At 47.2% G+C, this 12743-nt stretch overlaps 1 protein-coding gene across 1 annotated transcript in view; it reads left to right on the forward strand.

Moving 5' to 3' along the window:
* GRIK4 (glutamate ionotropic receptor kainate type subunit 4) overlaps positions 1 to 12328 on the forward strand; it is a 343900-nt gene extending 331572 nt beyond the window's left edge. Inside the window, exons 18-19 of the mRNA XM_052652431.1 lie at positions 7780 to 7898; positions 11969 to 12328. Of these exons, the coding sequence (XP_052508391.1) occupies positions 7780 to 7898; positions 11969 to 12328 (479 nt within the window). The remainder of the gene's footprint in view (positions 1 to 7779; positions 7899 to 11968) is intronic.
* Positions 12329 to 12743: the final 415 nt, after the last annotated feature.

The following is a 12743-nucleotide window of genomic DNA, read 5'->3' on the forward strand; positions in this document are numbered from 1 at the left end:
TAAACAAATTGGATTGACTGCTCAGAGACAGGGAAACTCTGGGATTGGGGGTAGGGGGAGGGCGGAAAGCGTGATCAAGAACAGAGGTGAACCATGGCCCAGTGTGTTCGCATCAAAGGAGGTCAACGAGTATAAAGACCCCAGCCGCACCGTGTCTGCAAAGTGAGGCAAGATTAAGTCAATGGATCTTCGATCCAAACATTTGATGTAATGTTCCCAAGGAAAGAAGGGGTTTTTATAAGTGGAACTCACAGCCCATACACGGGCTTCCCTGGTGGCTCAGTGGTAAAGAATCCACCTGCAATGCAGGAGACACGAGTTGGATTCCTGGGTCAGGAAGAATCCCTGGAAAAGGAAATGACAACCCATTCCAGTATTCTTGCCCGAGAAATCCCATGGATAGAGGAGCCTGCTGCTGCTGCTAAGTTGCTTCAGTTGTGTCCGACTCTGTGCGACCCCCCATAGACGGCAACCCACCAGGCTCTCCCGTCCCTGGGATTCTCCAGGCAAGAACACTGGAGTGGGTTGCCATTTCCTTCAGTGCATGAAAGTAAAAAGTGGAAGTGAAGTCACTTCAGTCGTCTCCGGCTCTGTGCGACCCCATAGATGGCAGCCCACCAGGCTCCTCCGTCCATGGGATTTTCCAAGCAAAAGTACTGGAGTGAGGTGCCATTGCCTTCTCTGATAGAGGAGCCTGGCGGGCTGCAAATCCATGGGGTCGCAAAAGAGTCGGTCATGACTGAGTACTAAACAACAGCACAGCCTCCCTCCCCAGTCACTTGGGACAGCGCTGGGGCAGTGGTCCTAGGAATGACTTCAGTCACGGGGAGCCAGGTTGAGTTCTGTAATCATGCTCCTGCAGCACGAGGGACAGTGGGGGCCCCCAGTTCCCCGGAGAGGTGGTGTAGGGTAGGGATACAGGCTTACACTCCAGCTTCCATTTGAATCAGCCACTTCCGCTTGCCAGCTGTGGGGTCCTGGGCAAGTTACCTGATTCCGGTACCTTGGTTTCCTTATCTGGAACATGGAGGCAAGGGTAGTGCCAATTTCACAGGGCAACTGTTAGGACTGGATTAAAACGTGCAGCCTAGTAAGCTGGCTCATAGTAGACATTCATAAAGGTCAGCTTTATTTTTATAAACGTTAGCTGGGCAGCCAGACTTACCTGGATTTCACATCTTAGCTCTGAAGACTTGGGCAAATTCTTGAAGTTCTCTGAATTTCTGTTTCTTTATCTGTAAAATGCTGACAGTAGACCTTCTTTATAGTATTTTTCATGAGAATTGAATGAGATCTGAGGTGCTCAAGCTTATACTTTGATAAATTGTAAAGCGCCTCTTCTATAATTTTTATTTCGATAAGTTGCAAAATTTATCAGATGCGTTTCCCATCCCTTTTCTATTCTGTCGCTTTCCCTACCCTTATGCCATCACTGTCTCCAGAATCTGCTAAGGTCTAGTCAACAGATGTCATGATCGATGCAAGAAGGAATGGCAAGCTTAGTTTCACAGTCCTCAGTGGTGCACACTTTGTATTTTCTGAAAAGGTTATGCAGGTCAGCTCATATATGGGCGAGCAAAGGTGCTGTTTACAACAAATAAGTCCATAGAGATGGGGCCATTTAATATATTTGCATGAATGTAGGTGAATGTGGCTCTGAATTTTTTTTCTTAATTTAGTTGCTAAGTCATGGCTGACTCTTTGCGACCCCATGGACTGTAGCTCTCCAGGATCATCTGTCCGTGGGATTTCCCAGGCAAGAATACTGGAGTGGGTTGCCATTTCCTTCTCCAGGGGATCTTCCTGACCCAAGGATCGAACCCTGGTCTCCTGCATTGGCAGGCGGATTCTTTACCGCTGAGCCGCCAGGGAGCTTCTAGACTCTGAATTAGTAAGTGCTTGAAAATCATATTGGTCAAAGAATCCACGTTCTTATCAAATGTTGTCAGTCTGGAAGATTGCACCAAGCTTCAGCACCTAGCATAGTGCTCAGCTCATGGGAGCTTCTCAAGAAGGATGTGTTGACTGATGTCAAAGACAAAATACACTGCCTCCTAAAGGGATTGTGGTACCAGTCTCTCCTCTCTCTGCCCCTGCCACGTGACCCCTGTTGCCTCTGCCTCTTTGCTTCCCAGGCTCCCATTCAAAAGGAATTGTCCTGCCTTGCATTTGTAGATTTCCACAGGACCATCGGGAGATATGCACGGGTTTTAACGTCTGGGATATATGTGCACCTGAAGCCAGGAGGTGACTATTTGCTGGTCAGAACCAAAAGCAGAGCAGGTGGCTGGGTGGGTGGGTGGAGATTCAAATCTATTCAGAGATATTCCCTTGCAGGTAGCCCATTCCCCTCAGTGGTTCTGGAGACAGCATTCTTCATTTGCACTTGTCAACTATCACTTGTGTTTGTGGGCAATCTGTGAATGACACCAAAGTTAGTCTTTAATCTACCAAAAGTTTATGGGGAGAGTTTGACTCCATTTTAGTTTAATAGTCTTACTTCTGGGACCCAACTGAGCCTCAGAAACTCGTGTCAGGAAAATCTCAGTTTGAAAGCCATCTGTCTGAATGGCTTCTGTGTGGTCTTGCCTGAAGACGGGAGGGGTGGGGGTGATAAGATGACTCCAGTGCAGGTGTGGAGGCATCTATGGGTGCATCATGGGCCTTGGGGCCAGACTGGAGGGAGTCCACATGACAGGCTCCCCTGAGTGATGGCTGTGAGCCGGGGAAGGCGTCTGACTTCTAGGAGAATGACTAATGACGACGTTAAGGGAACCGCTGCTCCCTCCTAACTGCTTCCCGCTCACTCCCCACTCCATCTGTTTCTCAACTGCAACTCTGCCAGCAATCTATTCTTGCCTCCCCTTTCCAATAAGTTCCTAAAGGCACGAGCAGTATATAAGCCCCGCTCCTACGGGGAGGGGGCCACTCAGCCCGGAGTCAGCACGCTGGAGCTGACAGCGCTGATTAACATGCTGGTCTTGAAACAGGAGAAGCTGGGAAAGAGAGGCTGTGGGGTGTTTCACTGACTCATGGTTTCTACCAGAACCCTGTTTAAACCTAAGCTCCTCCAAGAAGCTTTCCCTCACCTGATCAAGATATCCCAATACAGATCACCTGTTTGTTTATAACTCTCCCCCAGCCCCACCCCCCCAGACCTTTTCAGGACGACGTACGCTCAAGTCCACATTGTGGATCATCCACGTCATGTTCAGCCCCACTTTGGCCAGCCATTCAGTACAATCTGGGCCATCTGCCCAGGCTAGGAGAACTGGATGAGGGCTAGTGCTCAAACTCTCAGTCATGTCTGACTCTGCGACCCCATGGACTGCAGCCCCCACGCTCCTCTGTCCATGGGATTTCTCAGGCAAGAATACTGGATTGGGCTGCCATTTCCTCCTCCAGGAAATCTTCCCGACCCAGGGAACAAACCCATGTTGTCTCTTACATGTCCTACACTGGCAGGCGGATTCTTTACCCCTAGTGCCACCTGGGAATAATAGATGAGGGCTGGCCCACTTTATTATAATTTAAAAGCATTTGATTAGGAGTGAGTACATATCACAATATGAATCGAAAGTTTTGGGTAATGCAGGCTTCTATACCTGTGATGTCCTTATCCTCTTTCTGTCAGTTCATTTTTTCAACAAGCATTTATTGACTCTTATGATGGGCCCTGATTGTGGTTTTACAGAGCTGAACAAGACATGGATCCTCCTCTCAAGGGAATCACAGTCTAGTGGGAAATCAAGGTATCTACATTAAACTAATGATTATTCTATGCAGTTTTAGAGTGATACAAGATGTATTAGAAATCTTCTGACCAGAAAGATCACTCGGGCACAGGCATGGTAAAGTTGAGAAGGACAGGCTGTGTGCAGAGAAATCATTTTGGAGTCTTCAGCCAAAGTCCAGGCAAAAGGGGGCTTGAGCTAGGGAAGTGGTAGGAGAGACCGAGAGAAGGGTAAGAAATTAAAAAGAATTTAGGAGGTTAAATCAGCAGGACAGTACATGGAGGAGAGGCAAGAGACTCAGTGCAGGGAAATAGGAGAATATGCTTCAGAGCAGGCAAAGACAATTGAGAAGCCTCGGGGAGAGCAGAGAGCAATGGCTTCATGAAAAAAAGAAGGAAGAGGAAGTTCCCTGATGGGCCCATGGTTAGGATTTGGCAGTTATACTGCTGTGGCCCAGGTTCAGTCCCTGGTTGGGGGAAATGAGATCCCAACAACCTCACAGTGTAGACAAAGGAAAAAAAAAATTCCAAAAAGGGGTTGGTTGACAATGTCAAGTGTTACAAGAAGTCATTTAAGGTCAGGACTGGAAATTTTCTGATAGATTAGAAACAAAATGTTCAGTGGTGACCCTGATGAACTTGGTTTTAGCGGCACAAAACAAAATTTCATGGGATGACAAGTAAATATTCGGGAGGATAAAAGTGAATTCAGAGCACAGTCATTTTCTCCTTTAGATACCATAGACAGATCACCTAGCACCTAAAAGCTTTTCTTGAGTGTCCAAAACTATGTTTGAAGTCTGAAAAAATTATTAGCTTCAAAACGCAAAAAGAAAACTGCTAAATTAAGTTGACATGTGTAATTAAATATCTCCAAGATGTAACACTGTTTCAACTTCATTAACTTTAAATTTAATATTCATGAAAACTTCATTACATTTAGAAACAATTTTTTTTCAGCTTGATTTTTCTCCTTTTGCAAACATTCTCTTATATGCACAACAACTGCTAAGAAATCACAGCCAATTTACATTAATTGTTGCTTGCCACTCTGTCTCATCAGAAGCAGAATTTTAAAAATGCATTTAACATACAATGTGGGTACATTTTCTTTTTGTTTCATGTGGGATGGGGCCTCCAACTGTAAGTGTTTTAAGAGCTGTCTTAAAATAGTTCTGATATAGACAAACTGTTTCAAAAAGCTTGGCCAGGGAAGAAAGGAAAAAAGAAGGGTATTCACTAGACAGAGCTGGAGGGAGGAGAAGGATTTTTTTTTCTTTTTTAATTTTTAATTAATATTTTATATTGGAGTATAGCCAAGTAACAATGCTGTGATAGTTTCAGGTGGACAGCAAAGGGATTCAGTCATACGTATACATGTATCCATTCTCCCCCAAACTCCCCTCCTATCCAGGCTGCCACATAACATTTAGCAGAGTTCCCTGTGCTATACAGTAGGACCTTGTTGGTTATCCATTTAAAATATAGTAGTGTGTAGACATTGATAAGAAGGGAAAGACTCGAGTGTGTTTTCGTGCTAAGGGAAAAAGCCAGTGGGGAAGACAAGATTGGAGAGGGCCAAGATTGGGACAGAGGGCGACAGGGAAACACTAGAGCCCAGATGGGGGAACTGGACCTGAGGGTAGAACGCCTCCTCTGCAGAAACATAAGGGGAGGTTGAGTTCCTAAAAGAGGATCCTAATCTTTTTTCTGGAGCTGAAGCTTCAATACTTTGGCCACCTGATGCAAAGAGCTAACTCACTGGAAGAGACCCTGATGCTGGGAAAGATTGAAGGCAAAAGGAGAAGGGGGTGACAGAGGATGAGATGGTTAGATACCATCACCAGCTCAATGGACATGAATGTGAGCAAACTCCGGGAGATAGTGGAGGACAGAGGAGCCTGGCATGCTGGTCCATGGGGTCCCAAAGAGTTGGACACGACTTAGTGGCTGAACAATAGTGTTTTTTCTATATCAGGCAGAACTATCTGAAGGTGATAGGAAAGTCCATGGTACCTCAACAGTCACTTGGGGCTCTGTTTACCTAAACAGGTGGGCCTCCTTGGTATCAGTTATCATTCCCCTTCACTGGGGAGCCCTTTCTCCACAGGGGCCGGCTGGAGAAACTGGTTAGTCCATGATGTTCAGGTGCATGTTCTAAAACCCGGTTCTCACCACCCCTAAAGCTACGGCTGCACACCCCAGCTAGATTCTTGGGGCATTCCCCCTTAAGTGTCCCTTTTGTCTCTCTGATATTCCTATGGTCAAAACCTTCTGCCTAAATGGTTCCAGGTTAGAGGGACAGGTCATCAAAGAAGCCCGAGCACCTTCCTCCTGGAAGGAAGAAATCCACTCCAAACTCTATATGCGTTCCCTTAGAACTGAGTTTTTGTCTCTTGTTTTTGATTATTCAAAAGAGAGGATGTTGTATGCATGCAGGTCCTCAAGAGTTGGCTGTGTGGACCTGCAGACCAGAGTGTGTAACCCACTGGGTGCGTTCACGATGTGAGCTCTTGGAGTAGCAGATTATTAGTATAGGCAGGTGCTATGCCACGCTGTTATTTTAGAAACAAAACAAAAAACAAAAAAAAACGAGACATTCACTTGAGGCTTTGTGAGAGGAAACCCAAGGCATCTTGAAATGGCTAGGCAGGGATATTTTTCCAGCTTTCCCAAGTACAGGAAGCAGTGTCAGATTTCTGCTCCTAAACCCTGGTTCATCTCAGCGTTGCAAGACGCTGGCTCTCCCTGACACAACATAGCTCCGTGTCCCATGAGGGCACTGCTGGTTGAACAGACACTCAAAACGTGCAAGTATTCAGGAAGAGCACAGGAGGGAAGCCACGCTCTTGGCACTTTCCTAGATAAAAGCTGCTTTTAGATTTATGATTGTGGCCCCTGGTGAATCAGAGTTTCATGTGTTTCTGACACTCCCCCCTCCCCAAAAAGCATCCAGTTACATAGCTAATGTGGTGTTTGACATTGCAGAAGTGAAACAACCGTATAATTCTAGAAATATTTGTTAAGTATATGTTATTTGGACAGTTATCATACTAGAAAGTGAGGTTTAACCATATATGGTGCCTGACTTGAAGAAACTTAGCTAAGTACGATGCTTTCCCAAATACCAATTTGCAAACAAATTTTAGGCCTGGCTGGAAAAGAATCACCTGTGAAATGCATTTAAAAATACAGATTCCTAGGCATCATTTCCAGAGGTAGGGATTCCGTAGGTCTAGGGTAAGGACTAGGGATCTATGTTTTTAATGAGCTTCCCAGATGGTTCTGATGGCCTTCAGGTTTGGGAACCACTGGTCTGGTGGAATAAAAAGTTTTGCTTTCCAAGGAAATATTTTAGTAACATGTTGACACAGATAAGTAAAAGAAACTTTTTTCTATCCACAGTTTAGTTACAAGTTTTTTATATCCATAGATATAAATGGCCTTATATCAAGCAAACACAGTGTTAGGAAGATTGACTACATTTTTGTGAAACAGCTAGAATTTGCTGGTATTTTGATATCATTGTTATTGTTCCTGTATAGTCGCTAACTTGTGTCTGACTCTTTTGCAACCCCATGGACTGTAGCCCGCCAGGCTTCTCTGTCCGTGGGATTTCCCAGGCAAGAATACTGGAGTGGGTAGCCATTTCCTTCTCCAGGGGAGCTTCCTGACCCAGGGATCGAACTTGCATCTCCTGCATTGCAGGCGGCTTTTTTACCACTGAGCCACCTGGGAAGCCCTTTGGTATCTATAGGCGAAATCCAATTTTGCCTAAGCCCATTTTCAGAAAATGACCGCCACTCCCACCCCAAGAAGCTTCTCACCAATCTCCTCCATTTGCATCTACATCCCCTTCCCCTCTTCTCCTCCAGCTGTGCTCTGCATTTATTTCAAAAGAATAATTATATCTCAGGGAACATGTGTGTGAAGCATCTACAAGTCTCAAGTGCTGGTAATTCAAATAACATTCAGCATTTTCCGTAGAATAATTATGTCTCCCAGCTCTTTTGTGCTATTTTTCATTTGTTCTCACTTTCTTACAGGACTAGGAATGGAGAATATTGGTGGAATCTTTGTGGTTCTTATTTGTGGCTTAATCGTGGCCATTTTTATGGCTATGTTGGAGTTTTTATGGACTCTCCGACACTCAGAAGCGACTGAGGTAAACCTTCTAATGGGTATGACCTATATAGTGTTGGCAGGCAGGGCAAAGTTCAGAGGCTCATGCAGGGACAAAGGTCATTTCAGTCAGAACCTGTGAAATTCCACAGGAGGGTAGGGGGCCCACGGATTTAGCACAACTGTGATTTAAGGTATGGTATTAAAAGGAGAAGCAAGCAAAAGTAACCAGGTTACGATGGAAACAGTGGCTTTGGCTCTTCCATCTTAAGTATCTTTTTGCCTTGGAGGTAAAAGCTGTCTAGAGCTATTATCCTAATTCATGAGAGCTCAAAATGGCACCTTCCTTCTCAGAGATTTGGAAGAAGTTTAATTCTCAGACCTGTGACTTAGAAACGGTGCTAATTAAGCTTCACACAGATGGAAGAGTCTGAGAAGGAGGAAAAAGACTATCCAATTGAGCCCCTATTCTACCTCCTTGCATGCTACCTGCATTATTTGTTTATTTTAATTGGGGTATAATTGCTTTGCAGTGTTGTGTTAGTTTCTGCTATACGACGAAGTCAGTCAGCCGTATGTGTACACATGTTCCCTCCCTCTCACTTCCCCTCTCCCCACCCTACCTCTAGGTCATCACAGAGCACCGAGCTGAGTTCCCTGTGCTAGACAGCAGCTTCCCGTTAGCTATCTCTGTTACCCATGGTATAGACAGCAGTATGGAGGTTCCTCAAAACACTAAAAATAGAACTACCATTATTTGGTTTTTAAAGTACACTGGCATCTATCTCAATCTCCCAACTCCTGAGTGTCCTAAAAATCTCTCTCCCTCACTGACACTGGAGAAACAGCTCCTGACAATAGCTGGGAGTCCAGGGCTCCTATAAACCTCTGGGGTCCAGCCTCATGTAGGGCCTCAGTTTAACACAGCTCACCAGTCTCTTCCTCTTTCTCCTGTCCCCATAGGACTTCCAAGCCACCACCCACTCCTCATAACCCTTTGCTCCTTCACGACTAATGTTCCCTCCTGTCTCTCCAAGAGATCAGGAGTGACCAGCCCCCACTGAAGATCACCGCCTTGAAAATCCACCCACAGCTGGAGCCACACTTGGGGCTGCCTTGCATGCTCTGGTCACCCCTCCACCTCGTTCTCAACTTTCCTCCGCTCCCCTAGGATTATCCTTTTCCTCTCCTTTATTTTTCCTCCCTGGTCTCTTCCCCAAGTCCACAGCTACACTAATGTTTATCCCATAGTCTCAAATAACAGCCAAGTTACTATTGCTCTTGCCCTGCCTCTGTTACTATTGCTCTGGCCCTGCCTCTCTCCTCTTGCAAGCCCAGGTGATCCACTGCCTCCACCTCCGTGTTCTCACCTCCCATTCTGGACTCACTCAAGGACGGCTGGCTTCTCCCTACCTCTGCCCTGAAAGGTCATGGATAAGAGGCCTGACCCCTCCCAACGAACAAAACCGAAAGATAACCCACTGGGCCTTATTGGACCTCAGTGTGGCCCTTGATGAAGTGGGCAGTTCCTTCTAGAACTCTTTCCTCCCTTGCCCTGCCTGCTCCAGACTCTCTTGGTTCCCCACCTCCTTCTCTCTTTAGCATTACTGGCTCTCTTCCTCCATCTGCTCCTTCAACAATGATGCTCATACCTCTCCATAAGACCTCACTCAGGTGTTCCTTCCTTGTGAAACCTTCCCCACGTCTCCTGCCTTCTCCCCCAAATCAGAACGCTACTCATTTGTCCTCCCTTCCACCACCCCTGTAACCAGAGCATAGAGCATTCACACACTGTGTGCCAATTATTTTCAAACCAGCCTGGTTACTAGGGATTTTGCTACCCAAAATAAGGACTCAGTCTTTTGTGTCAGTATTCCCACTACAAAGCACAGTATTTGGTACTTAGTTGACAGTCAACAACAGTTGGAGAAGGAAATGGCAACCCACTCCAGTACTATTGCCTGGAAAATCCCATGGACAGAGGAGCCTGGTAGGCTACAGTCTATGGGGTTGCGAAGAGTTGGACACGATTGAGTGACTTCACTTCACTTGACAGTCAATACATATATGTTGGTATATTCTGTCACATAGATTAGGCAGGAGATGGTAGGCTGCAGTCCATGGGGTCGCTAAGAGTCAGACACGACTGAGCGACTTCACTTTCACTTTTCATTTCCATGCATTGGAGAAGGAAATGGCAACCCATTCCAGTATTCTTGCCTGGAGAATCCCAGGGATGGGGGAGCCTGGTGAGCTGCCGTCTATGGGGTCACACAGAGTCGGACATGACTGAAGCGACTTAGCAGCAGTAGCAGCAGCAGATGCTTTTGTTATTATTAGAAGCACAGAGAAGTCAAGACTTGCATAGAGTGTCTGCTATTTATTGACAGTCTTGAGTCTAGTCCTGACTCAGGCCATGTTCCATTAGGGGAGTCTACTTCTCTGTAGCTGCTTCAGGTAGAGGATCTGTGTAAGCTGGGTTATGTTCCCAAGAACTTGCACGTGGTCTGGATGTACCTTGAAAAATTCAGTGAGGAGTTCAAGCTCTCCCAACATCTAGAAAGAAGAGTAAAGGCTACATGAACTATTTGACTATGGTAAAGCAACTTCCCGTTTCTGCTGATAGCATGGGAAGAGTGGAAGAGAGAACATGAAAGAAAAGAAAGTTCCTTCTCCCATCCTGGGGGTGGGGGGTGGGGGGGAAGTGTCCTTTCCAGCACAGAGAAGAGAACAAAGCAGAGCATGTACCCACTCGGAAGTAGGTAGGTTTAGATTCAACTTCTAGGTCAGCTATTTGTTAGTTGAATAAGTCTAGTAAAGTATATAAATTCTTTGAGCCTCCATTTCCACATCTGTGAAATGGGTATAACCATGAGAGTCATGGGCTTCCCTGGTGGCTCAGATGGTAAAGAATTCACCTGCAATGGAGGAGACCTGGGTTCAGTTCCTAGGTTGGGAAGATTCCCCTGGAGGAGGGCATGGCAACCCACTCCAGTATTTTTTGCCTGGAGAATCCCATGGACAGAGGAACCTGAGAGAGCTTGAACTCCTCACTGAATTTTTCAAGGTACATCCAGACCATGGGCGAGGTCTTGGGAAAATAACCCAGCTTACACAGACCCTCTACCTGAAGCAGCTACAGAGAAGTAGACTCCCGTAATGGAACAATTAGTGGAACAATCCACGCAATTGCAAAAAGTCGGACACGACTGAGTGACTAAGCATGGTTGTCACGGTACAGGTTCAAGATTCTTCATCGCAGTTCTGAAAACTAAAAAGCTCAGTGCATAAAGTTCCAAGTTTTTTGTTTGATGCCAGCGTATTTGGTGACAAACCTAGACTTGGACTTGTATGAGGCTAATGTTTATGGTCTTTCTCTCACTTGGTGTGAGCATATATACCTTTTGCTACAGAAATATTAATGTGTTTGAATGTAGGGTCTCCCCCAGAGCCCACTGGAAGAGATACATAATGTATTTTATGTTCACTGTATTACCTTGTCCAAATCCAAAATATTCGAAAACACAGCTGGACCCACGAGTTTCTTATCAGGAGAGCTGCAGGAGTTGATGGCTGTTGTACAGTTCTTGTTAGAACAGCAGCCTCTCCAGCCATAACCAGCTGATTAAAAGAAATGAGACTTTTTAGCCTGAGAAGAGAATGTTCATGGAGACAGGGCTGCTTTTTCAAATACTTGAAAGACTGACATCTGGTAGCGGGATTACTTATTTAGTCAGCTTCAAGGTCCAAATTTAACTGGGATCAATGGATGGCAATTTCAGGGAGAGGAATTCAGTCAGTAGAAGGAAGCAGCGTTTAAGGGAAATATGCAAAACTGGTAGGGGCGCTTTCCCACCGTGGTGAGATCATTGCCTTTGAAGGTGTTCAAAGTTGAAACAACCAGCTGGTAGGGCTGTTGCACACGATAGTATGGAGGATGTTTGAATATTAAATAGCGGGTGGAAGTGAGAGGATGAGTTGAAAGGCCATTGATCATTTAAGATGATAAAATTCTGAAACTCTGCGCCCTGATCGCTCGCCCGAACTAGCACGCAGGGGACCCTATGGGGCTGCTCTTGAAAGATGGGGCTGTGACCTCCTCGTGTCCTGCAGGGGTCCGTCTGCCAGGAGATGGTGAGCGAGCTGCGTAACATCATCCTATGCCAGGACACTGTCCATCCGCGCCGGCGGCGCTCTGGGCTGCCGCCGCCCCGGCCGCCCATCCCGGAGGAGCAGCGCCGGCCCCGGGGCACCGCGACGCTCAGCAACGGCAAGCTGTGCGGGGCCGGGGAGCCCGACCAGCTGGCGCAGAGACTGGCCCAGGAGGCCGCCCTGGTGGCTCGCGGCTGCACGCACATCCGCGTGTGCCCCGAGTGCCGCCGCTTCCAGGGCCTGCGGGCGCGGCCGTCCCCGGCGCGCAGCGAGGAGAGCCTGGAGTGGGAGAAGACCACCAACAGCAGCGAGCCCGAGTAACCCCGCCGCCGCCGAAGATGCTCGGCTCCGCGGCCCGCTGCGGGGGCGGGAGGCGCCGGGCCGGCGCCTGCTGCCCGCCGGGCCCTCGGACTTGTACAGCGTCCACCCTTCTCTCCGGATTTTGGATCCAGTAACTTTACAAACAGATCAAAGAGCCTGACGCCCCAGCCGGAGACGGCGCCCTGGTCCGGGGAGCTGGGGCTACCCCAGAGACGATGCGCCCAAGTGGCAAGGGACTCTCTGCCTCCCAGCCACAAGCCCCCACTCCCCGCAGTGGGCCTTCCCATCCCGCCAAAACTACAGAGTCCGGGTGGGGGTCCCTGTCCAGACCGTCAGATGAATTGGTGGCATCATCAGTGGAATTTCCCCCTAGGAAGGGGCCATTGTACCCTGGGTCTAGTTCTTATGGGAAAAC

The sequence above is a fragment of the Budorcas taxicolor genome, chromosome 15, assembly GCF_023091745.1.
Source record: "Budorcas taxicolor isolate Tak-1 chromosome 15, Takin1.1, whole genome shotgun sequence".
Taxonomy (NCBI): Eukaryota; Metazoa; Chordata; class Mammalia; order Artiodactyla; family Bovidae; genus Budorcas; species Budorcas taxicolor.